The sequence below is a fragment of the Equus quagga genome, chromosome 7 (genome assembly GCF_021613505.1).
Source record: "Equus quagga isolate Etosha38 chromosome 7, UCLA_HA_Equagga_1.0, whole genome shotgun sequence".
Classification (NCBI taxonomy): domain Eukaryota; kingdom Metazoa; phylum Chordata; class Mammalia; order Perissodactyla; family Equidae; genus Equus; species Equus quagga.
Window position 1 is genome coordinate 23,378,213 of NC_060273.1, and position 27,418 is coordinate 23,405,630.

General features: G+C 36.2%; 1 protein-coding gene across 1 annotated transcript in view; it reads left to right on the forward strand.

The window, feature by feature from the left end:
* The first annotated feature begins 19,026 nt into the window (after nt 1–19,026).
* The window catches only part of SEPTIN14 (septin 14), a 67,994-nt gene continuing 59,602 nt past the window's right edge, over nt 19,027–27,418 (forward strand). The window contains exons 1-2 of the mRNA XM_046667867.1: nt 19,027–19,144; nt 19,521–19,716. Coding sequence (XP_046523823.1) covers nt 19,054–19,144; nt 19,521–19,716 — 287 coding nt within the window. The 5' untranslated portion in view covers nt 19,027–19,053. The remainder of the gene's footprint in view (nt 19,145–19,520; nt 19,717–27,418) is intronic.

The window sequence follows — 27,418 nt, forward strand, 5'->3', positions numbered from 1 at the left end:
TAGATTACAACCTTGTGAGATTTCAGTTGTACATTTTTGTTAGTCATGTTGTGGGTACACCACTTCCCCCTTTGTGCCCTCCCCCCACCCCTCCTTTTCCCTGGTAACCACTGATCAGATCTCCTTATCAATATACTAACTTCCACCTATGAGTGGAGACATATAGAGTTCGTCTTTCTCTGACTGGCTTATTTCGCTTAACATAATACCCTCAAGGTCCATCCATGTTGTTGTGAATGGGCCAATTTTGTCTTTTTTTATGGTTGAGTAGTATTCCATTGTGTATATATACCACATCTTCTTTATCCAATCATCAGTTTCTGGGCATGTAGATTGGTTCCATGTCTTGGCTATTGTAAATAATGCTGCGATGAACATAGGGGTGCAACGGACTCTTGAGATTTCTGATTTCAGGTTCTTAGGATAGATACCCAGTAATGGGATGGCTGGGTCATAGGGTATTTCTATTTTTAACTTTTTGAGAAATCTCCATACTGTTTTCCATAGTGGCTGTACCAGTTTGCATTCCCACCAACAGTGTATGAGGGTTCCTTTTTCTCCACAACCTCTCCAACATTTGTCGCTCTTGGTTTTGGATGTTTTTGCCAATCTAACGGGTGTAAGGTGATATCTTAGTGTAGTTTTGATTTGCATTTCCCTGATGATTAGCGATGATGAACATCTTTTCATGTGTCTATTGGCTATATTCATATCTTCTTTTGAGAAATGTCTGTTCATGTCCTCTGCCCATTTTTTGATCGGGTTGTTTGTTTTTTTGTTGTTAAGCAGTGTGAGTTCTTTGTATATTATGGAGATTAACCCTTTGTCGGATAAGTGGCTTGTAAATATTTTTTCCCAATTAGTGAGCTGTTTTTTTGTTTCAATCCTGTTTTCATTTGCCTTGAAGAAGCTCTTTAGTCTGATGAAGTCCCATTTGTTTATTCTTTCTATTGTTTCCCTCAACTGAGGAGTTATAGTGTCCGAAAAGATTCTTTTGAAACTGATGTCAAAGAGTGTACTGCCTATATTCTCTTCCAAAAGACTTATTGTCTCAGGCCTAATCTTTAGGTCTTTGATCCATTTTGAGTTTATTTTGGTGTGTGGTGAAAAAGAATGGTCAATTTTCAATCTTTTGCTTGTGGCTGTCCAGTTTTCCCAGCACCATTTGTTGAAGAGACTTTCTTTTCTCCATTGTAGGCCCTCTGCTCCTTTGTCGAAGATTAGCTGTCCATAGATGTGTGGTTTTATCTCTGGGCTTTCAATTCTGTTCCATTGATCTGTGCACCTGTTTTTGTCCCAGTACCATGCTGTTTTGATCACTGTAGCTTTGTAGTATGTTTTGAAATCGGGGATTGTGATTCCGCCGGCTTTGTTTTTCTTGCTCAGGATTGCTTTAGCAATTCGGGGTCTTTTGTTGCCCCATATGAATTTTAGGATTCTTTGTTCAATTTCTGTGAAGAATGTTCTTGGGATTCTGATTGGGATAGCATTGAATCTGTATATTGCTTTAGGTAGTATGGACATTTTAACTATGTTTATTCTTCCAATCCATGTGCATGGAATGTCTTTCCATCTCTTTATGTCATCATCAATTTCTTTCAAGAAAGTCTTGTAGTTTTCATTGTATAGATCCTTCACTTCCTTGGTTAAGTTTATCCCAAGGTATTTTATTCTTTTCGTTGCGATTGTGAATGGGATTGAGTTCTTGAGTTCTTTTTCTGTTAGTTCATTGTTAGTGTATAGAAATGCTACTGATTTATGCACGTTAATTTTATACCCTGCTACTTTGCTGTAGTTGTTGATTATTTCTAATAGTTTTTCTATGGATTCTTTGGGGTTTTCTATATATAAGATCATGTCGTCTGCAAACAGCAAGAGTTTACTTCTTCGTTACCTATTTGGATTCCTTTTATTTCTTTTTCCTGCCGAATTGCTCTGGCCAGCACCTCCAGTACTATGTTGAATAGGAGTGGTGAAAGTGGGCACCCTTGTCTTGTTCCTGTCCTCAGAGGGATGGCTTTCAGTTTTTGTCCATTGAGTATGATGTTGGCTGTGGGTCTGTCATATATGGCCTTTATTATGTTGAGGTACTTTCCTTCTATACCCATTTTATTGAGGGTTTTTATCATAAATGGGTGTTGGATCTTGTCGAATGCTTTCTCTGCATCTATTGAGATGATCATGTGGTTTTTGTTTTTCATTTTGTTGATGTAGTGTATCACATTGATTGACTTGCGGATGTTGAACCATCCCTGTGTCCCTGGTATAAATCCCACTTGATCATGGTGTATAATCTTTTTGATATATTGCTGTATTTGGTTTGCCAAAATTTTGTTGAGGATTTTTGCATCTATGTTCATCAGTGATATCGGCCTGTAGTTCTCCTTGTTTGTGTTGTCCTTGTCAGGTTTGGGGATCAGAGTGATGTTGGCTTCATAGAATGTGTTAGGGAGTACTCCATCTTTCTCAATTTTCTGGAACAATTTGAGAAGAATATGTATTAAGTCTTCTTTGAATGTTTGGTAGAATTCTCCAGAGAAGCCGTCTGGTCCTGGACTCTTATTTTTGGGGAGGTTTTTGATTACCGTTTCTATTTCCTTACTTGTGATTGGCCTATTCAGATTCTCCATTTCTTCCTGATTCAGTTTGGGGAGATTGTAGGAGTCTAGGAATTTGTCCATTTCTTCCAGGTTGTTCAATTTGTTGGCATATAGTTTTTCATAGTATTCTCTTATGATCTCTTGTATTTCATTGGTATCTGTTTTGATTTCTCCTCTCTCATTCCTAATTTTATTTATTTGCGATTTCTCTCTTCTTTTCTTGGTGAGTCTGGATAAGGGTTTGTCAATTTTGTTAATTCTTTCGAAGAACCAACTCTTTGTTTCATTGATCCTTTCTGTTGTCTTTTTTGTTTCAATATCGTTTATTTCTGCTCTTATTTTTATTATTTCCCTCCTTCTACTGACTCTGGGCTTTGTTTGTTCTTCTTTTTCTAGTTCTGTTAGATGTCGTTTGAGGTTGCTTATGTGAGCTTTTTCTTGTTTAGTGAGGTGAGCCTGTATTGAGATGAATTTCCCTCTTAGGACTGCTTTTGCTGCATCCCAAATGATTTGGTATGTCGTGTTCTCATTTTCATTTGTCTCCAGATAATATTTGAGTTCTTCTTTAATTTCTTCAATGATCCATTGTTTGTTCAGAAGCGTGTTGTTTAGTCTCCACATTTTTCCCCCTTTCTCAGCTTTATTCTTGTAGTTGATTTCTATTTTAATAGCATTATGATCAGAAAAGATGCTTGATATTATTTCAACTCTCTTGTATTTATTGATGTTTGCTTTGTTTCCCAAAATATGGTCAATCCTTGAGAATGTTCCATGTTCACTTGAGAAGAATGTGTAACCTGCTGTTTTTGGATGAAGTGTTCTATATATATCTATTAAGTCCATCTGGTCTAATTTTTCATTTAATTCTATTATTTCCTTGTTGATTTTCTGTCTGGATGTTCTGTCCAATGGTGTTAATAGTGTGTTGAGGTCCCCTACTATTATTGTATTGTTGTTGATGTCTTCTTTTAGTTCTATTAAGAGTTGCTTTTCAAATTTTGGTGCTCCTGTGTTGGGTGCGTATATATTTATGAGTGTTATGTCTTCTTGGTGGAGAGTCCCTTTTATCATTATATACTGTCCCTCTTTGTCTTTCTTTATCTGTTTTGCTTTGAAATCTACCTTGTCTGATATTAGTATAGCGACACCTGCTTTCTTTTGTTCATTATTAGCTTGGAGTATTGTTCTCCATCCCTTCACTCTGAGTCTGTGTTTGTCTTTGGGGCTGAGTTGTGTTTCCTGGAGGCAGCATATTGTTGGATCTTGTTCTTTGATCCATCCTGCCACTCTGTGTCTTTTGATTGGGGAGTTCAATCCATTTACATTTAGAGTGATTATTGAGATGTGGGGGCCTACCACTACCATTTTGTGTCTTGTTTTCCGGTTTTCTTCAATTTCCTTTGTTTCTCGTCCCATGGTTTAATCTGTTCTGATGAAGAGCTGTTACTCTCTGTTGTTGCCCTTCTACTTATCTCCTCTGCTCTTGGTTTTGTAGCCCCTTTCCTTTTTTGGATTTTTCAGGAATGAGGGTTTTCCTGAGGATTTCCTGAAGAGGAGGTTTTGTGGCAATGAACTCCCTTAATTTTTGTTTATCTGGGAAAGTTTTTATTTCTCCATCGTATTTGAAGGATATTTTCGCTGGGTAGAGAATTCTCGGCTGTAGGTTTTTGTCCTTCAGATTTTTGAATATATCATTCCACTCTCTTCTAGCCTGTAAAGTTTCTGCTGAGAAATCTGCTGATAGCCTGATGGGGGTTCCTTTGTAGGTTAGTTTCTTTTGCCTGGCCGTCCTTAGTATTTTCTCCTTGTCGTTGACTTTTGCTAGCTTCACTACTATATGCCCTGGAGTTGGTCTTCTTGCATTGATAAAGTTTGGAGATCTGTTGGCTTCTGTCACCTGAAGATCCATCTCTCTCACCAGATTTGGGAAGTTCTCAGCCATTATTTCTTTGAATAGGTTTTCTGTCCCTTTCTCCTTCTCTTCTCCCTCTGGTATACCTATAATCCTTACGTTGCATCTCCTAATTGTGTCTGATAATTCTCAGAGAGTTTCTTCATTTCTTTTTAGTCTTGCTTCTCTCTCTTCCTCTGCCTGCAGCAATTCTATATTGCCATCTTCCAAATTGCTAATTCTTTCCTCCATATTATCGGCCCTACTGTTCAGAGCATCTAGATTTTTCTTAATCTCCACTATTGTGTTCTTCATTTCCAATATTTCTGTTTGGTTCTTCCTTATCGTATCAAACTCTTTTGTGACATAGCTCCTGAACTTGTTGAGTTGTCGGTCAGAATTCTCTCTTAACTCATTGAGTATTTTAATGATGGCTGTTTTGAAGTCATCATCATTTAGGTTATATATCTCATTTTCTTTGGGATTGTTTTCTGTGTATTTGTTATTTTCTTTCTGTTCTTGAGATTTAATGTATTTTTTCATATTGCTTGATGTTGTTGATTTGTGCCTCCGCATAGAGATAGAGTTTAGTTGCTCCTTTCACTTGTTTCAGCTGCTGCGGTGGGGGAGCAGCTGTTTATACTGCACCAAACAGGAACCCTGTCCGCAGTTGCTAGCTGGGCCTGGGCCCCTCCTCGTAGTCACAGTGGTCCTTTGGATTCCCTCCTCTGCCGTGGGGGCCGTCACAGGGGGGCTTCAGGCTGCTGGTGCCTACTGTTGCAGCCCACCTAGACGTGCTCCCTCCTTGGGGTCTGCAGCGGTGTTATGGGCTTTTCCAGCGGCCAGGGGTGGGATCACTTATATTTGTCGCTCCGTCGCTGTCGGCACCCACAAAATCTCACTTGTCCACTATGGGTCGCAGGAGAGCTATTGGCATCTTCTACAGTCTGTGGTTAGTTCACCTAGCTATGCTACTTTTGTCCCGGGGTCTTCCAGCCTTGTGGCTGCTGGATGGGTGCTTTCTAGTAGTGTTGTGCAGAGGCTTTCCCTGGGGCTGCTGTGAGCCTGTAGGGTTTCCCCCTAGGCTACGGAGCTGGGTCGCTGGAACTCCCCCCAGCCCCAGTCCTGTTCCCCAGGAACTCGGCGAGCCCTTTGCCCTGTCTTGGGGGATAGCCGGAGATCCTGATTTCAGCGGTAGCTGGTCAGCTGCTGCCCTGCCTGATATTCTCCTCTCCGGGACCCTCCCAGTATTGTGGATGCTGGGCGTGGCCCCTCCGCTAATAGCAGACAGAGAGTTTTGTCTGCTGCCCGGGCAGAACTCTGGAGCTTCCCCTCCGGGCCGCGGAGCCGGCCTCTGGAGCTTCACCCAGCCCCAGTCCTCTCCGAGATCTCCGAGATCTGCAGCAATCCCCAGCCCTGCGGGGTGGGCAACGGCAGCCTGGGGTCACCTCGCCCTCTGGGATTCCCTCTGGGACCTTCCTGGAGTTGTGAATGCTGGGCGTGGCCCCTCCACTAATGGCAGACAGAGAGTTTTGTCTGCTGCCCGAGCAGAACTCTGGAGCTTCCCCTCTGGGGCATGGAGCGGGCCTCTGGAGCTTCACCTAGCCCCAGTCCTCTCCAAGATCTCCAGCAATCCCTAGCCCCACGGAGCGGGCAATGGCAGCTGGAGGTCACTTCGCCCTCTGGGATTCTCTCCGGGACTTTCCCGGAGTTGAATGCTGGGCGTGGCCCCTCCGCTAATGGCAGACAGAGAGCCCTGTCTGCTGCCCGGGCGGAACTCTGGAGCTTCCCCTCCGGGGTGTGGAGTCGGCCTCTGGAGCTTCACCCAGCCCCAGTCTGCTCGGAGATCTCCGGCAATCCCTAGCCCCACTGCACAGGCAGTGGCAGCCGGGGGACCTCCGTACCCTCAGCGACTCTCTCTGGGACCCTCCGGGCGCCACGAACACCAGGCGGGATCTCCCTGCGGGCCCAGGTGTGCAACTCCAAAGTTTCCCTCTGCGTTTAGGAGTAATTGCGGGGGGTTTAGGTAGGGTTCTGGTCACCTGTTTCCACTGTCGCTCCTCTGTTGTGTGCTCGCTCCTGCCCTAGATGTGTGTTGATCTTCTGGGGGCATCCATTGGAAGAAAGCCGCTTGCGAGTACTAGGCTGTTCAGTCGGGGTCGGAGAGTTTTCACCTATTTCCACATCCTCCCGGAGGAAAGTCCATCCGCCTTCCGATGTATAGTCGCGTGGGTCTCTCAGACGTCCTGAGATGCTGTCTGGATATCCTTTGTTAAGCGATAAGTGTCCAAATAATTGTAGACTCGAAGGGGGAGAGACAAAGAGGACTACTCATGGCGCCATCTTGGATCTCCTCTCTTTCTTTAATCTTTTTTATACTTTTTTCTTTTTGTTCCTCTGACTGAATAATTCCAAATGATTTATTTCTAGTTCATTGAGTCTTTCTTCTGATTGGTTAAGTCTTCTGTCATAGCTCTCTATTGAATTTTTCAATATAGTCATTGTATTCACCAGCTCTAGGATTTCTATTTTTTAATGATTTTTATTTCTTTATTGAACTTCTCATTTTGTTCATGCATTGTTTTCCTAATTTTTGGGTTGTCTACCTGTATGTTCTTGTAGTTCTTTGAACTCCTTTAAGAGGATTATTCTGAGTTTTTGTCAGATAGCTTATAGAACCCCATTTCTTCTCTTGATTGAGGTTACATTGATTTATAACACCATATAAACTTCAGGTGTACACCATTATATTTCATCTTCTGTATAGACTACGTCATGTTCCCCACCAAGAGTCAGATTGTGACCTGTCACTGTACAAATGTGCCCCTTGACCCCTTTTGCCCTCCTCCCACCCCCTCTTCCCCTCTAGTAACCACCAATTGTTCTCTGTATCTATGTGTTTGTTTATCTTCCACAAATGAGTGGAATCATCTGGAATTTTTCTTTCTCAATCTGACTTATTCCACTTAGCATAATACCCTCAAAGTCCATCCGTGTTGTCACAAATGGCAAGATTTCATCTTTTTTATGGCTTAGAATTCCATTGTGTATATATACCACATCTTATTCATCAATTCATCTGATGGGCTCTTAGGTTGTTTCCAAGTCTTGACTATTGTGAATAATGCTGCAGTAAACATAGGGGAGCATATATCTTTTTGAATTAGTGTTTTCGTGCCCTTTGGACAAATACCCAGAAGTGGAAAAGCTGCATCATACAGTAGTTCTTAAATTTTTGAGGAATCTCTATACCATTTTTTATAGTGGCTGTACCAATTTATATTCCCACCAACAGTGTACAATGGTTCTCTTTTCTTCACATCCTTTCCAACACTTGTTATTTCTTGTCTTTTTAATGATAGCCATTCTGACAGGTGTGAGGTAATATCTCATTGTTGTTTCAATTTGAATTTCCCTAATAATTAGTGATTTTGAATATGTTTTCATATGCCTGTTGGCCATCTTTATATCTTCTTTGGAAAAATGTCTATTCACATCCTTGGCCCACTTTTTAATCAGATTGTTTCTTTTTTGCTGTTGAGTTGTTGGAGTTCTTTATATATTTTGCATAGTAAACCCTTATCCAATATATAATTTGAAGGTGTTTTTTCCATTCAGTAGGCTGCCTTTTTATTTTTTTGAAGGTTTCCTTTGCCATACAGAAGCTTTTTTAGTTTGATGTAGTTCCATTTGTTTATTTTTTGTTTTGTTTCCCTTGCCTGAGGAGACATATTCCAAAAGTTACTGCTAAGACTGATGTCAAACAGCATACTGCTTATGTTTTCTTCTGGGAGTTTTATGGTTGCAGGTTTTATGTTCAAGTCTTTAATCCATTTTGAGTTAATTTTTATGTCTTGTGTAAGGTAGTGGTCTACTTTTATTCTCCTACATGTGGCTATCCAGTTTTCCCAACACCATTTATTGAAGAAACTTTCCTTTCTCCATTGTGTGTTCTTGGCTACCTTGTCAAAAATTAGCTGTCCATCATTGTGTGGGTTTATTTCTAGGTTCTTGATTCTGTTCCATTGACCTATGTGTCCATTTTTGTGCCAGTAGCATGCTGTTTTGGTTACTGTAGCTTTGTACTATATTTTGAATCCAGGGACTGTGATATCTCCAGCTTTGTTCTTTTTTCTCAGGATTGTTTGGCTATTTGGGGTCTTTTGTTGTTCCATACAGGTTTTAGGATTCTGTGTTTTATTTTTGTCAAGAATGTCATTGGGATTTTGATAGGGATTGCAATGAATCGATAGATTCCTTTAGGTTATATTCACATTCCAAATATTTTAATTCTAATCAAAGAGCAGAAAATATCTTTCTGTCTCTTCAAGTCTGTTCTTTATTTCTTTCAACAATGTCTTATGGTTTTCAGTGTACAGGTCTTTCACCTCCTTGTTTAAGTTTATTCCTAGATCTTTTATTCTTTTTTGTTGTGATTATAAATAGGATTGTATTATTGCTTTCTTTTTCTGCTAGTTCATTATTAGCATATAGAAATGCAACTGATTTTTGTACATTGATTTTGTACCCTGCAACTCTACTGTACTTTTAATTATTTCTAATAGTTGTGGGTGGGTTCTTTAGGGTTTTCTATATATACAGTCATGTCATCCACAAATAGTGACAGTTTTACTTCTTCCTTTTCAATTTGGACACCTTTTACTTCTTTTTTCTTACCTAATTGCTCTGGCTAGGACTTCCAGTACAATGTTGAATAAGAGTGGCAAGAGTGGGTATCCTCATTTTATTCCTATTCTTAGAGGGATAGCTTTCAGCTTTTCACCATTGAGTTTGATGTTAGCTGTGCGTTTGTCATATATGGCCTTAATTATGTTTAAGTATTTTCCTTCTATATCCATTTTATTGAGAGTTTTTTTTTTATCATAAATGGATGCTGAATCTTTCAAATGTTTTTTCTGCATTTCATGAGATGATCAGGTGATTTTTATTCTTCATTTTGTTAATGTGTGTCACATTGATTGATGTGTGGATGTTGAACCATATTTGCATCCCTGGAATAAATCACACTTGATCATGGTATATGATCCTTTTAAAGTATTGTTGTATTCAATTTGCTAACATTTTGTTAAGGATTTTTGCATCTACATTCATCAGTGATGTTGGCCTGTAACTTCCTTCTTTTGTCTCACCCTTGTCTGATTTTGGTATCAGGATAATGTTGGCCTCATAAAATGAGTTAGGAAGTGCCTCTTCTTTTTCAATTTTTCAGAAGTGTTTCAGAAAGATAGGTATTAGATAGTCTTTGAATGTTTGGTAGAATTCACCAGAGAAGCCATGTGTTTCTGGACTTTTGTTTTCTGAAAGGTTTTGATTATGGTTTTAATCTCTTGAAGAGTGACCAATCTACTCAGATTCTCTATTTCTTCTTGGTTCAGTTTGGAAAGGTTGTAGATTCTTGGAATTTATCCATTTCTTCTAGGTAATCAAATTTGTTGGTGTATAGCTTTTCATAGTGTTCCCATAGTATTTCTGTTATATCCATTGTAATTTCTCTTCTTTTATTTCTGATTTTATTTATTTGAGGCTTCTCTCTTTTCTTCTTGGTGATTCTAGCTAAAGTTTTGTCAACTTTGTTCATTTTTTCAAAGAATGAGCTCTTAGTTTTATTGATACTTTCTATTGATGTTTTAGTCTCTATTTCATTTATTTCTCTCAGATTTTTGTTTCCATTCTTCTACTGACTTTGAGCTTCATTTGTTTCTCTTTTTCTAGTTCCTTTAGGTGTAATGTTAGATGGTTTATTTGAGATTTTTCTTGATGGTTTTTTTAAAAAAATTTATTTTCAGATGTACATCATAATATATTTTGAATTCTGTGTAGATTACATCATGTCCACCAAGCAAAAACTAATTATAGTCCATCCCCTCACATCTGAGCCTAATCACCCATTTTGCCCTCTCCCCTCCCTCCTTCCCCTATTCTTGATTCTTGAAGTAGGACTATGTTGCTATAAATTTCCTTTTCATAATGCTTTTGTTGCATCTCATAGATTTTGGTATGTTCTGTTTTCTTTTTCATTTGTCTCCAGGTAGTTTTTGATTTCTTCGTTGATCCAATAGTTGTTCTGTAGCATGTTGTTTAGTCTCCAGAGGTTTTCTTGTAGTATATTTCTAGTTTCATACCATTGTGGTTGGAAATGTTACTTGATATGATTTCAGTCTTCTTAAACTATTGAGACTTGTTTTGTTTCCCAGCATGTGATCTATCTTTGAGAATTTCCTATGTTCACTTGAGAAGAATGTGTATTCTGTTGCTTTTGGATGGAATGTTCTCTATATATCTGTTGAATATATTTGACCTAATGTTTCATTTAAAGCCAATGTTTCCTTGTTGACTTTGTGTTGATGATCTATCCTTTGATGAAAGTGGCGTATTAAAACCTCCTACTACTGTTGCTGTCAATTTCTTCCTTTTTGTCTGTTAATAATTGCTTTATATACTTCGATACTCCTATGTTGGGTGCATATATATTAATAAGTGTTGTGTCTTCTCAAGAGATTGTGACTTTTATCATTATATAATGTCCATCTTTGTCTTTTATTATGTTTTTGGCTTGAAGTCTATTTTGTCTGATATAAGTATGGCTACACTCAATTTCTATTGGTTGCTATTTGCTTAGAGTATCATCTTCCATCCCTTCAGTTTGAGCCTATGTTTGTCTTTAGAGCTGAGATGGATCTCCTGGAGACAGCATATTTTTGGGCTTTGTTTTTAAATTCATTCAGCCACTCTGTGTCTTTTGATTGGAATTGATTAAAACTCCATTGTAAACGGAATTAAATCCATTTACATTGAAGGCGACTATTGATATATGAGAACTTAATATCTTTAGTTTTCTGTTCTCTAGTTTCATTGTTTCTTTTTGCTTGTCTTTTTTTTTGTTGTTGTTGTTTTGTTTTAGGAAGATTAGCCCTGGGCTAACTACTGCCGGTCCTCCTCTTTTTGCTGAGGAAGCCTGACCCTGAGCTCACACCCATGCCCATCTTCCTCTACTTTATATGTGGGATGCCTCCCACAGTATGGCTTGCCAAGCAGTGCCATGTCCACACCCAGGATCCAAACCAGTGAACCCTGGGCTGCCAAGAAGCAGAACGTGTGAACTTAACCACTGTGCCACTGGGCCTGCCTCTTTGCTTTTTTTTTTTTGTCTACAATATCAGTTTGATGGTTTTCTGTGATGTGCGTCTCAGTTTCCTCTTTTTTCATGTTTTGTGACTCTGTTCTGAGTTTTTGTTTTGTGGTTACCGTGTGGTTTGTATGTAAGGTCTCATAGATAAGATAGTCTTTTTTTCTTCTGATAGACTCTTATCTTCTTTTCCCTATGCAAGTTCTGTCCTTTTCCTCTTTATCTTTTATGCTTTTATTGTCATAAATTATAAATATAAATTATATCCCTTTTTGTGTTGTAAGTTTGCTACACCATTGAAGTGGTTATAATTATTATTAATGCTTTTTCTCCTTTAACTTTTGTGTATAATTAAGTGTATACTATTCTATTCTGATATAGATTTGCAATTTTCTGATTCTGTCTATGTATTTATCACCTTGCTCAAAGCTTTGTATGCCTTTGCCTTTTCATTTTAGGTAGAAGGGCTCCTTTAAACATTTCTGGTAAGGCACATCTCACGGAGGTGAACTTCCTCAGCTTTTGTTTGTTTGGAAAAGCCTTCATTTCTCCTTCATATCTGAAATATAACTTTGTTGGAAAGAGTGCTTATAGCTGACAGTTTTTATCTTTTAATATTTTGAATATATCTCTCCACTGTTTCCTGGTTGGTATGGTTTCTGCTGAGAAATCTGCTCATAGCCTAATGGGGATTCCTTTGTAGGTTATTTTATTTTTCTCCCTGGCTGCTTCTACTATTCCTTCTTTGTCACTGATTTTTGACAGTTTTATTATCATGTGTTTTGGAGAAAGTCTTTTTGCATTGTGATAAGTGGGTATTCTATTAGCTTCATGGGTTTGTATATCCATGTTCCTTTCCAGGTTTGGGAAGTTCTCAAATATTATTTCTTTAAATAAGCTCTCCACTCCTTTCTCTCTCTTCTTCTTCTTGGATACCAATTACCTTTATGTTGCCCTTCCTAACAGAGGATTCTATAATTCTTGTAGAATTTATACGTTTTTTAAAATCTTAGCTCTTTCTCCTCTTCTACCTGCATTACTTCTAGGTTTCTATTTCTGAACTTGTTAATTCTCTCTTTTATGTGATCTGCTCTATTTCCAGTGCTGTCTAATGCATTCTTTATCTCATTTATTGAGTTCTTTAGCTCCAAAATTTCTGTTTGGTTCTTTTTTAGAGTTTCAATCTCTTTGGTAAAGTATTCCTTCTGTTCATTGATTTTATTCTTGAGCTCATTGAACTGCCTTTCAGGGTTTTCTTATAGCTTGTTGAGTTTTTTTATGACAGTTATTTTGAATTCTTTATCAGTTAGATCACAGTCTTCCAAAACTTTATGTTTTGTTTCTGGAGAATTGTTTTCTTTATGCATTGCCATGGTAGTGTGAATTTTTGGGGTACTTGCTGAGTTATTCCTCTGCAAGTGCATTTGTTGTAGCAAATATGTTTTTTATTTAAGTATAGCTTTGTTTTGAGTCAAACTTTTCAATTGCTTGGAGATTAGAAGCTTTTATTTTGTTTTTCAGTAGGTGGCCCTATAGCACTAGTTTTTGGTGTCTCTTACCTGAGCTGCTATATTTGAGGATCTTCATGTTCCATCCTCTTCCACTTCTATTTGGGGTGTCACCAGTACTCTTTTCATTGCTGCCTGTGATTCTGGGGGTCGCTGATGCCTTGCTGTTGCTGATGCCACTGCAGTCATTTGCTTTGTGACTGGGGCCACAGGGATGGCTGGTGCCTCAGCATTTGGGATCACCTGGGTGGGAATCTCCACTGCCATGGAGGGGAGAGTGGGATTGGGGAGGGATCCTGGTATGTGGGGCAATGTCTCAGCTGTTGCTTGTTACCTTGTCATCATAGGTGCCCTTGCAGTTGGGATGTCAGAGTTCTGCATGCAGGTCTCTGAGCTAAGACCAGAGAGCCTAGGATCATGGGGCTCCACCTCCACTGCTTTTCCATTTCCCTTGGTCACAGGTGCTGCCTTGGCTGGCTGACTGGAGTTGACCACATGCCTCTGCTGCTCCACACCAAGTTCTCTGGGGCTAGGGGTGGCTGGCTCAGCCTCCATGGCAAGGGTCCAGAATCCCGGGCTCTGCATCTGCTGTTCCTCTGTTTAGCTTCCTCTGTGTGTTCCAATTCATCCACCTTCATGTGTACCAATGTGTAGATTTTTCCAGCATCTTAGTGTGTTGTGCTATGTATCCTTTCTTGGGTTATGGATGTTTTATTCACTATAGATTGAAGGAAAGAGACAAAAAGATCCTCTTACACTACTGTGATGATGACATCTCTCTTGAAAATATTCTTGAGATTTATAGATCTCCATTTATGTAAGGTCAGCTATTGGGTCTTTTAAAATTTCCTTTAGTGATATCATATTTGTTTGATTCTTTGTGATCTTTGATTCCTTTCATTGGTATCTGTGCATTTGAGTAAGTGGTCTCCTCTTTAAGACTTTACAGATTTGTTTTGGCAGGGAGTCTTTTAGCAGTGAGCTCAGCTTGCAGTTCTGCATTTTTCAGTTGGTAATGCCCTTGAGTAGGTGGGCTTGCTATTGAAGTCTCTCTTTGGGTAGCCACTGCCCATGCTCTGAAGTCGGGGCGGTGTTGCTGTCTGAGAACAGTTGGATATAACTGCTTTATTGGTTCCCTGAGCAAGCACGGCTGTAGAATGAGATCTGTGGTTTCCTGGGTTTTCTAGTCAGGCAAGACTAGTAGCTATACTCAGCAGTTGGGCAGGTCTGTGAATTTGATTCCATTCCTGGGTGAACTGTACAACTAACTCCATGGTTGTTATGGCTCAATGTATGGAGACTCAAATGAAGCAAAAAAGTCCACTCAGCTCCATGGAAAGATGAGGCCACTACCTTGGTCTGCAGATGGGTAGAGCTGTTTGCTGGGCTGTTTCTAGAAAATTTGAAACATCAGAGAGAAAAAGAGTGAGGAAAAAAGATAGAACAAAATATCCAAGAGCTATACGGAAATAAAAAATGCTTAGAGAAGCATTATCAGAATCCCAGAGAAAGAAGAGAGAACAAAGAAGGAGAAATATTTCAAGACATAATGGTCAAGAATTTTGAGATGGTTAGGCATTGATGAAGGAGGGCATTCAGGGCCATGGAACATGCACAGGAAGGGGCTTGTGGTAAAGTGGAGAATGCAAAGGCCAAGTGGGACTCAGCGTGGGAGCCTCATGTGAGCACATTGGGGCTGCCTGCCACAGGTCCTTCTGCACTTCAATCTCAGGTGACACTGGGGCCTCCTCTAGGGTTCTTCTAGGGCCTCTGGTACAATGCTGTGTGGAAGTGGCAAAAGCTGACATCTCTGCCTTGTTTTCAATCTTGGGGGGGAATATTCAGATGTTTACCATTAATTACAATGTTGGATTTAAGTTCCCTTGGCAATATTTTATTTATCAGGTTGAGGAAGTCCTCTTTAATTCTTAGCTGACCGATAGGTTTTAAAAAGTTATAAATGGTTATTGAATTTCTCAAAAGTAATTTTTTTCATCTCTTGAGTCAGTCATATGGGGTTAAAAAAATTCTATTAATATGGTGAAATGCATCTATTGATTTTTGAGTGTTGAACCAAACTTGCATTTTTAGAATAAATGCCGATTGTTCAGGATCTATTATGATTTTTGTACATTAGTAGATTCTATTTGGTAATATTTTAAAAAGATTTTTAGTTATGCTCATGGAAGATATTGATGTAAAGTTTTCTTGTTTTACAATGTCTTTCTCAGATGTTTATATTGGTATTGTTTCTACTCTTATAACATGAGTTGGAAAAAATGTCTTCCTCTTCTATTTTGTGAAGTTTGTGTGAATTTTTCATTAAATCCTTGACAGAATTCAACAGTGAAATCAGGTGGGTGGGCCTGGAGATTTCTTTGTGAGAAGGTTTTTGATTACAATTTTTCTTTAACAGGTGTGTGGCAATACAGATTTTCTATTTCCCATTGTGTCATTTTTATAATTTGGTTTTTCCTAAATAATTTATCTGTTTTTAAATTTGTTGGCAAAATGTTTCAAATTTGTTGGCAAAAAGGTCCTTATAGTATTCTATTATTATTATTAATTACTATTTATTTGGCTTTATTGAGGCATAATTGACAAATAAAAGTTATGTATACTTAAGTTGTACAAATATATTTTGATATATGTATGCATTGTGAAATAATTAGCATAATAAAGCTAATCAACAGATCGATCACCTCACATACATTTTCTGTGTATGTTGTAAGAACATTTAAGATGTACAGTCTTAGAAAATTTAAAGCATTCAATGCAGTATTATTAACTATATTCACCATGCTGTACATTAGATCTTATTTTGCTTAAATGAGATGTTGTACCCTTGACCAACATCACTCCATTTCCCCCACCATCTAGCCCCTGGCAATCAAAATCCTATTCTCTGCTTCTGTGAGCTTGACTATTATTTTAATATCGGTGTCATCTGTCGTGCTATTCCCTCTTTCATGTCTGATAGGGGCAATTTGTGTTTTATGTTTTTTTTAATTAGTCTAGCTAGGTGTTTATCAGTTTTATCAATCTTTCAAAACAGCTAATTTTGGCTTAATTTTCTCAAATATGTATTTTACTTTCTAATTCTTTGAATTCTACTTTTATCTTAATTTATAGTTTTTATTTCTGTGCTGAGATTTTTGTCTCTTTATTAATTGCATGGATACTTTCCTTTATGTCCTTAAGCACATTTATAATAGTTGCTTTGAAACACCTCTCAGCAATTCTCATACCTAGGTCATTTTCGTGTTAATTTCCATTGAATCCTCAGGCTCAGGACATTTTAGAATGTATTTTAGAATGTATCCTGGATATATGAATATTACACTGTGGTTTTAGGATTCTGTAATGTTCTTCCAAAGAGTGTTGATGTTTTTGTTTTATTGGGCAATGAACTTGTATGAGATCAAACTGAATATATGTCTTGTGTGGAAGCTCAAATCTCACTTAAGTTCTTTTACATATAATTGAGCTATATGACTGAGCTATTTATAATTGTTGTCATATATTCTGCTTTAGGGTTCAGCCAGAAACTTGCATAGAGTACATACACAGAATTTGAGGCCCTTCTCTTTGCTTATCTCCTTTCTTGGATTTTATCCTCATTCTCCAATATCTGTGGTTCTCTCGCATGCTGTCCTTTGGTTCTTTATGCAAGAGAGGCTAGAGGATTTTCATTAGAATATTTGATGTCCTGTGTGGCACTGACTTTGGCCTTTACTCAGGCTAGAATTTGTCAAGATGAAAACTCATCACACCATCTCTTCTTCCAGGTGTTGGCTCCCCTTCAGTATCTGCCCAGATTTTTGTATCTCTCAGATTTTTCAGGTCATTGTGTATTTATTTTGTGCAGTTTCCTGTTGTTGTTGAGTGAGAAGTTTGGGTCCTCTAGATGCTTAATTTCTGATGCTGGAAGTGGAACTGCCTCATTCAAAGAATTATTTTATTTCAGATATTGTATGTTTTCCATTCTATGAGTTCATTTGTTTTTAGAATTTTCTTACCTATTCTGAAATTATCCATCACTTCATTTATTATATACATCATTCTCAATAGATTCTTAAATATATTCATAATTATTTTGTAGTATTTGTCTGCCAACTCCAGTATCCTCATTGTGTGCTCTTTCTATTGATTATGCTCTTCCTTGGTTACGGGACACATTTTTTCCTGCTTTTTCATACCTAGTAATTTTGATTATGCATTGAGCATTGTGGATAGCATATTGTAGAAAGTCTGGATTCCTTTATTATATTTCTCTAAGGAGTGTTGAATTTTGTTTTAGCAGGCAATTAGATTACTAGAAAATCATTTGGATTCTGTTGAATCATGGTACTATGCTTACTAAAGGTGGGTTTATTTTAGTTATTCTCTTTGACCTGGGAATAACCCTTTAACTTAGAGCATAGCCCTTAATCCTTCAGAAAGGTCTTTTAAGAGTTTAAATAAAAAGTCTGAAGTGTTTATGAAACTTGTCTAACTTGGGAGAAATTTGAACTCTAAACTTGTTCTCATTAGGACTTCCCAGGACCACTGCTGAAATACTAGCCTAGCACTTTCGGAACACAGACTGTTCTCTCAATTGCCGCTGAGCTCTTTGTAATCATGCCTGCACATGCAGAGTTAGGCTCAGCCAAGTGTTCTAAAGTTTGCAGATTTGAATCTTTCCCCTCTGTGACTTGTTCTTCCAGGATTTCTTTCTCAATATTCTGGCATTATGGCAGCCCAAATCTCTGACCTTAGACTTCCCAGCCCAAGATTATGATTCTCTCCTGGTGCTCTACTTCCCAAGGACCTCACTTACTGGGGAGTAGCTTCAAGAAAATATGTGAATAAATGTGGTTTCACCTATTATGCTACTCTTATTTCCAGAATTTAATTTCTTCCTGTATCTGCCTGCTTTCCTTTCCCTTCCAGTGTCTTCAAACGTTATTTCTAATTGTTAATGTGAGGAAAGATAAAATGCTATAAGTAACTCTAATATCACCATAAGCTAGAAATATATATACAATTTTGTTTCTTACTTTTTTACTTACTATTTTCAATTTATTAAAGCATTTTCCACAAACATCTTTAATGACTTAAGAATGCCCCAGAGTATGAATGAATATGTCATAATTTATTTGGATATTCTCCTATCTCAGAGAGCCATACACTTGGATGTTAAATAGAGAGCTGCAATCAACACTTCTGCATAAAGTTTTTGTAAATTTTTCTAGTTGTTTGGGAGAGATTTCCAGGGGTGAGATTAACACAGATTGTTAAGCCTTCTTTGAATTATTTTTTCTACCTTTTAAAAATAACTAATTTGTCACTTTATGTATAATATTGATGGATTTCTAGGTGTTGTTATCAGTGGATTCCTTTAACAATGTGATATAGCACAAGTTCTCAGAGGTTATATGACAAATTAGAAGTCAAAGTTTTTAGTTACTTTCTAAAAAATTTCAAATTAACTTTGGTTTCCTTGCATATATTAACATATATTGGGTTTCCTAAACATATTAACACATTGAAACAGAATGAAAGAATGTCATTTTTTCCCTTTTTTTCTGTGGAAGAATAATTTATTATTTTAGAGAAATACAATAGAGTTTCTTGTAGTTTTAAAAAATTTCCTATTTTTAAATTTAGAGACAGTCTCTGAGTGTGACAGGAGATAGATTCACTATTTATAAAAACGATAGCAAAATCTATGTGTCTAGACAAAGGCTTATTTTATCACAAATTTATTTGCACCTTGTCTGAGATATGGTAATCAAATGATAGTTCTAATTTCTTTGATTTATATTATAATTATATTTTCAAATGACATTATTTTCTATTCTCATTAAAATCTTTTTATTTGGTTCTTTCTTTAAGCAAAAAGAAGATAATATTCGTTCCTTAACTATGCTCGATCATTTTGGTTTTGAATGTTTGCCTCATCAATTGGCGAACAAATCTATTCAACAAGGATTCTCTTTTAATATTCTCTGTGTGGGTAAGTGCCAAATGCCTCATCTCAATTATTCCTTAATTTTCCCAAATGCTCACTTCAACTTATCTTAAACAGCATAACACTGGTGCTGTTAATTCAAGACCATGTATTTATATTAGTATGGGGTTTTGTCTTCCTAGTCATATTACTTACACTTTTTTCTTTAAATTTTTCAGCACTCTTCAAAATCTGATGTGCCTTTGTGTCTATTTTCTTTCTATATTATGTTAATGACTGACGGAGTCAGGAGTAGCATGTATACCTTCAAGGACATCCCAATCTTTGAAGTATTTGGGACACTTTAAACCACTCTTGGGGCTCAGAGTGTTACTTCTCAGCCATCTTATGTCCCTAAATGATGTATCTATGTTTGTTACAGGGGAAACTGGAATTGGAAAATCAACACTGATTGACACATTGTTTAATACTAATTTGAAAGACAAAAAATCCTCACATTTTTACTCAAATGTTGGACTCAAAATTCAGACATATAAACTTCAGGAAAACAATGTTCAGTTGAAATTAACTGTTGTGAATACAGTGGGATATGGTGATCAAATAAACAAAGAAGCCAGGTTAGTGTTTTCTTATTTTAAATTAAAAGGTTTTTTTTTTATTTCAAAGAATTTATTTTCTTTCTCCATGGACTAAATTGTAATATTCTTCTAAGACAATTGAAATCTTTAATCCTAGATTTTAATTCTTTCCTAATTAAGTAATGTTTTCTTATTATGAAATTGATATTTTTGTATGCAGTTGTCTCGTTTTCTTACAAGATTTTTGTATTAACCAATTATAGCAAAAATTTGTTGATGTAGTTTCTATTAGTTTTAGCTTATTTTCTTATTTCTTATATGATATTATGAGGACTTTTTAAGTTCCTGTATCAGATTTAAACTTCTTGTATAAGAGGGAAATAAATTGTGACTTAGCAATAGCTTTAGAGTCTTACTCCTTTTTGAAATGGATGCATATTCATTATTCTGTGTTACTCTTCTAGTGAGGTAAAGTTAGCTTCAGAGTGAAAATATTTTTCATGTGTTGATTGTTTTGTGTGATTTATGTTAGTTAGATGCAGAGGTGTGCTAAAGCTGGTTTGTACAAGCTTGTGAGAGCAGATTGTACTCATCTCTTCTCAATTCTACATTCAATGACATCATTTGGGTAGCTTGAAATCAGCCAAGGTGGGAGTATTCACACCACAGAAATCAGCAAGTTTTACAAATGAGTTTGTTTTTTTCCTTCCAAAGAGCCATATTGTAAACATTTACCAGCTCGCCACTGGTTAAAGAAGTCTTTTAAATAAATACTCAACTTCTAACTTAAATATGAAAATGATTTATGTGAAACTCATGAAAAGAATAGACAGTAGAAAAGGGGCTGTGTCAAAGACATATGATACATTGCTTTAAATAGTTCTTAATATTTAAAAAGTAAATATTACCATAGTATCAATAGTCAGTACTTCTGAAAGTATATTTTTAAATGTAAGATTAAGCCTATGGTCAATATACTTAATGTATTGTAAGCATTTCATTGTATGGTGGAATAAGATCCACAAGAGTTAGTGCATCCTATATTAATTTCATGAGTCTGCCATAACAAATTACCATAAACTGGGTGGCATAAAACAACAGAAACTTATTCTCTCACAGTTCTGGAGGCTAGAAGTCCAAAATCAAGGTGTTGGTAGGGCCAAACTCCCTCTAGGGGCTGTAGGGAAGAATGCTTCTTCACTTTATCCAACTTCTATTAGCTGTTGGCATTCACTCTGGCTATATCCCTCCAATCTGTGCCTCCACCTCTACCTTCTCCTTTGCCCTCCATGTTCCTTTAAGAACATTTATGGTTGGATTTAAGGTGTACTCAAACAATCCAGGATGAACTCACGTTGAGTTTCTTAACATAATTATATCTACAAAGTTTTGTTTCAAATAAGATTATACTTACTAGTTCCAGGGGTTAGAATGCAGACATATCCCTTTGGAGATCACCGTTCAACCCACTAGTCCTCTTTTATATAATAGGGTTGTTTCTTAAATGTTTTAAAATTGATTTTTCTCATTTTTTTACTTGTTGTATTGCTTGTTTTCTATCAATTATCCAAGTCATAAATGAATATATTTCTGTAAAAAATTTAAATAATCCAGATGAAATGAAAACCCACTGGGCCAACCTTAAGCACTTTGCTTCATTTCTTTTTGCTAAATAATCACTATTATGAGTTTAGTAAGTTTCCTCTTAGACCTTATCTTATGCAGTTATTGAATTTTTGTAGCAATTGAAATACTTTTAAAATAATGCAGAGTAAATTTATTTAACATATATCAATTATAATATAAAAATGCCTAAAACATTTATGGACAGGTTAATAGATGATTCTGAAACAAAAATCCTTTGTAAAGCACCTTTCTATTTAAGTTATGACATGCTCCTCATGGGTCTCAGGCATTTTCATTTTTCGATCACAACCCGTAGTCAATCTCATGGAAGCAGAGAGTAAAATGTCAGTTGCCGGTTGGTTGCAGGGAAGGAGAAATCAGGAGTTTCTGTTCCATGGGTATAAAGTTTCCATTATGCAAGATGAATAAATTCTAGAGATCTTCTATACAACATAGTAACTATATTTAACAGTACTTTATTGCACACTTAAAAGTTTGCTATGAGAATAGACCTCATGTTAAGTATTCTTATCTCAATTTTAAAAAAACTATAGGATGCTGAAAAAGTGTTGTTGAGAGGGAAACTTATAGCATGATATCCTCATGTTAGAAAAAAAATCTGTCAGTAATGTAAGTTTTCATTTAAAAAAAACTAGACAAATAGGAACAAATTAACCCTAAATAAAGGAAAAGATAAGAAAGATTATAGTAGAGCAGAAATTGATGAAAATAGAAAAAGGTCAGAAAATCAATAAAACCCAAAGCCTGTTCTTCAAAAAAAATCAATAAAATTGAAAACTTCTAGCCAGACTGAGCAAGCAAAAGAAATGAGAAGTAAACACCACCAATATCAAGAATAAAAGAGGAGATATCATTACTACTCTTACAAATATTAAAAGAAGAAGAGTACTACAAACAATTCAATGCCCACAAATTCAACAATTTAGATATTAGCTGTGGGCTTTTCATGTATGACCTTTATTGTGTTGATATAAATTCCTTCTGTACCTAATTTTGAGAGTTTGTTTGTTTGTTTGTTTTTTTGTCATGAAGGGGTGTTGAATTTTGTGAAACACTTTTCCTGCAACTATGGAGACGGTCTTGTGATTTTATTCTTTAGTCTGTTAATGTTGTGTACCACATTAATTGATTTGCTTATGTTGAATTATCCTTGCATTCCGGGGATAAATCCTACTGGTCATGGGGTATGATCCTTTTGATGTTCTGTTGAATTCAATTTGCTAGTATTTTGCTGAAGATATTTGCATGTGTGTTCGTCAGGGATACTGGCCTGTAGTTTTATTTTTTGTTTGTGTGTGGTATCTTTGTCTCACTCTGTTTTCAGGGCAATTCTAACTGTTTAAAATGATTTTGCAAAAGTTCCTGTTTCTTAAATTTTTTGGAAGAGTTTAAGAGGTATTGGCGTTAATTCCTTTCCAAATGTTTGTTAGAATTCAATACTGAAGACATCTGGTCCTGGGTTTTTCTTTCTTGGGAAATTTTTGATTGCTGATTCAATCACCTTATTTATTATTAGTGTACTCTGATTTTCTATTTTTTTGTGAGTCAGTCTTGGTAGATTGTATGTTTGTAGGAATTTCTTTCTTTCTTGTAGATTATCTAGTTTGTTGGCATATAAATGTTTATATCAGTCTTGTGTGGTTCTTTTTATCTTTTGTGGCATCAGTTTTAATTTTTCCTCCTTCATTTATAATTTTATTTATTTGAGTAATCTTTTTCTTCATCTAGCTAAGGGTTTGCCAATTTTATTTATCTTTTCAGAAAAGAATTTAGTTTTACTGCTATTTTCTACTACTATTTCATTTATATTTGCTCTAATCTTTATTTCTTTCCTTCTCTAACTTTCGGTTTAGTTTACTCTTCTTTTTCTAGTTCCTTGAGGTTTAAAGTTAGGATATTAAATTGAGATATTTCTTGTTTTTAAATGTAGGCGTTTATCACTGTAAAATTCCCTCTACTGCTTTTGCTCTTCCAAGAAGTTTTGGTATGTTGTTATTTTTTGCTTGTGTCAAGATATTTTGTAATTTGTTTTGATTGTTTCTTTGACCCGATGTTTGTTCGTAAGCCTGTTTTTAACTCTCTCCACATTTGTGAATTTTCTATTTTTCCTTTTGTTATTGACTTCTAGTTTCATTTTATTGCAGTCAGAAATGATACTTGGTATAATTTCAGTCTTCTTAAATTTGTTAAGACTTGTTTGTGGGCTCACATATGATCCATCCTGGAGAATGTTATGTGTGCTCTTGAGAAGAACGTGTATTCTGCTGCTGTTGGGTCCAATGTTCTGTATATATCTATTAGGTGCATTTGTTCTGTTGTGTTGCTCAGTTTTGCTCTTTCCTTATTGATTTTCTGTCTGGATATTCTATCAATTGTTGAAAGTGGGATATTGAAGTCTCTTACTGTTACTGTGTGTTATTCTCTTTAGTTCTGTGAATGTTTGCTTTTTATATTTAAGTACTCTAATGTTGATTTCATATATATTTATAATTGTTATACCTTCCTGATGAGTTGATCCTTTCACCTTTATAAAATAGCCTTCTTTGTCTCTTCTGACAACTTTTAACTTAATTTCTATTTTAACTGATAGAAGTAGAGTCACCCCTACATTCTTGTTGTTACCATTTTCAAGGAATAGCTTTTTTCATCCTTTCACTTCCAGCCTATGAGTGTCTTGATTCTAAAGTGGGTCTATTGTAGAGCATGCAGTTGGATTTTGTTTTTTTATCCATTTGGGCACCTTATGTCTTTTGATTGGAGAGTTTAATCTGTTTAACTGATTATTATATATTACTTTATTAAAAATAATTATACATAATATATACTAGTAATTATTATATACTCTATAATATGTAATACATATAAATAATTATTGATAGGGAATGACTTACTATTGTTATTTTGTTAAATGTTTTCTGTCTATCTTGTCATTCTGTTGTTCCTCTTTTCCTCTCCATTTTTAAGTTTCTTTGTATTTTGTTGACTTTTTGTAATGATGTATTTTGATTCCTTTCTCTTTTTTTGTGTGTGTATCTTCTACAGGTATTTTCTTTGTGATTACCATGAGGGTATCTAAAACATCTTATAGTTATAACAGTCTAGTCTAAGCCTATAACAAAATAGTTTCAATCATAAGTAAAAACTTTACTGTTATCTCTTTCCCCACTTTATGTTTTTGATATCAAACTTTACATATTTTTATGTTGTGTTTCCTTTAACAGATTTTTGTATTTATACTTATTTGTAATACTTTTTTCTTTTAACTTTTATGCTAGAGGTAAAATTGATTCACATAATTTTATTACAGTATTCTTTATTTGTCTATATATTTATCTTTACCAGTGAGTTTTATACTCTCATGTGCTTTTGTGTTACTGGTTAGTGTCTTTTTCTTTCAACTTGAGGAATTCCCTTTAGTATTTCTTTTAAGACAGATCTAGTGGGAATGAACCTCCTCAGTTTTAATTTGCCTGGGAAAGTCTTTATTTTTCCTTCATTTCTGAAGGGTAGCTTTGATCTGTATAGTAGTCTTTGTTGGCAGGTTTTTTCTTTCATCACTTTGAATATATCATCCCACTCCCTTCTGGCCTGCAAGTTTTATGCTGAGAAGTTAGTTGATAGTCGGACTGGAGCTCCCTTATATGTGATGAGTTGTTTTTCTGTTACGGCTTTCAAAATGTACTCTTCGCTGCTGATTTTGGACAATTTGAACATACCATATCTTGGTGTACACTTCTTAGGCTTCATCTTATTTTGAGGTCCTTCAAGTTTTATGAATGTGCTAGTCCACTTCCCTCCTCAGATATGGGAAATTTTCAGCCATTATTTCTTTAAATAAGCTTACTGCCCATTTCCCACTCTCTTCTTCTAGGATTCTCTTGATAAATATATTGTTTAGCTTGATAGAGTCCCATAATCCCCCAAAGCTTTCTTCACTATTTAAAAAAATTTTCTTACTGAGATTATGATAGTTAACCTTGCGAAATTTCAGTTGTACATTATTGTTTGTCAGTCATGTTGTAGGTGCACCACTTCACCTTTTGGGCCCACCCCCACCCCACCTTTCCCCTGGTAGCCACTAATCTGTTTCTTTGTCTACATGTTTAGCTTCCATGTATGAGTGGAGTCATACAGAGATTGTCTTTCTCTATCTGGCTTATTTCACTTAACATAATACCTGCAAGGTTCATCCATGTTATTGTGAATGGGACAATTTTATCCCTTTTTATGCCTGAGTAGCATTCAATTGTATATATATACCAAATCTTCTTTATCCAATCATCAGTTGATGGGCACTTAGGTTGCTTCCCAATCTTAGCTATTGTAAATAATGCTGCAACGAACATAGGGGTGCATGGGACTTTTGGAATTGCTGATTTCAAGTTCTTTGGGTAGATACCCAGTAGTGGGATGGCTGGGTCATATGGTATTTCTATTTTTAATTTTTTGAGAAATCTCCATACTGTTTTCCATAGTGGCTGCACCAATTTCATTCCCACCAGCAGTGTATGAGGGCTCCTTTTTCTCCACAACCTCTCCAACATTTGTTACTTTTTGTTTTGGTTACTTTTGCCATTCTAATGGGTATAAGGTGATATCTTAGTGTAGTTTTGATTTGCATTTCCCTGATGATCAGTGATGATGAACATCCTTTCATGTGCCTATTGGCCATCTGTATATCTTCTTTGGATAAGTGTCTGTTCATGTCTCCAGCCCATTTGTTGATTGGGTTGTTTGAGTTTTTGTTCTTGAGTTGTGTGAGTTCTTTATATATTATGGAGGTTAACCCTTTGTCAGATATATGACTTGCAAATATTTTTCCCAATTGGTGGCTTTTTTTGTTTCAATCTTGTTCTCCCTTGACTTGAAGAAGCTCTTTAGTCTGATGCAGTCCCATTTGTTTATTCTTTCTATTGTTTTCCTTGTCTGAGAAGACATGGTGTCTGAAAAGATCCTTTTAATACTGATGTCAAAGAGTGTACTACCTACATTTTCTTCTAGAAGCCTTATGGTTTCAGGTCTTACCTTCAGGTCTTTGATCCATTTTGAGTTTATTTTTGTGAATGGCGAAAAAGAATGGTCAATTTTCATTCTTTTACATGTGGCTTTCCAGTTTCCCCGGCACCATTTGTTGAAGAGACTTTCTTATCTCCATTGTATGTTCTAAGATCCTTTGTCAAAGATTAGCTGTCCATAGATGTGTGGTTTTATTTCTGGGCTTTCAGTTCTGTTCCATTGATCTGTGAACCCGTTTTTGTACCAGTACCATGCTGTTTTGATTACTGTAGCTTTGTAGTATGCTTTGAAGTCAGGGATTTTGATGCCTTCAGCTTTGTTCTTTTTTCTCAGGATTACTTTAGCAATTCGCGGTCTTTTGTTGCCCCATATGAATTTTAGCATTCTTTGTTCAATTTCTGTAAAGAATGTCATTGGGATTCTGATTGGGGTTGTGTTGAATCTGTAGATTGCTTTATGTAGTGTGGACATTCTAACTATGTTTATTCTTCCAATTCATGTGCATGGAATATCTTTCTATCTCTTTTTATGTCATTATCAATTTCTTTCAGGAAAGTCTTGTAGCTTTCATTGTATAGGTCTTTCACTTCCTTAGTTAAATCCATCCCAAGGTATTTTATTCTTTTTGTTGCGATTGTGAATGGTATTGTGTTCTTGAGTTCTTTTTCTGTTAGTTCATTATTAGAGTATAGAAATGCTACTGATTTATGTAAGCTGATTTTATACCCTGCAACTTTGCTGTAGTTGTTAATTATTTCTAATAGTTTTCCAATGGATTCTTTGGGGTTTTCTCTATATAAGGTCATGTCCTCTGCAAACAGTGAGAGCTTCACTTCCTCACTCCCTATTTGGATTCCTTTTATTCCTTTCTCTTGCCTGATTGCTCTGGCCAAAGCCTCCAGTACTATGTTGAATAAGAGTGGTGGCTTTTATTATGTTGAGGTAATTTCCTTCTATCCCCATTTTGTTAAGAGTTTTTATCTTAAGTGGCTGTTGGATCTTGTCAAATGCTTTCTCTGCATCTATTGAGATGATGATGTGGTTTTTATTCCTCAATTTGTTTATGTGGTGTATCACA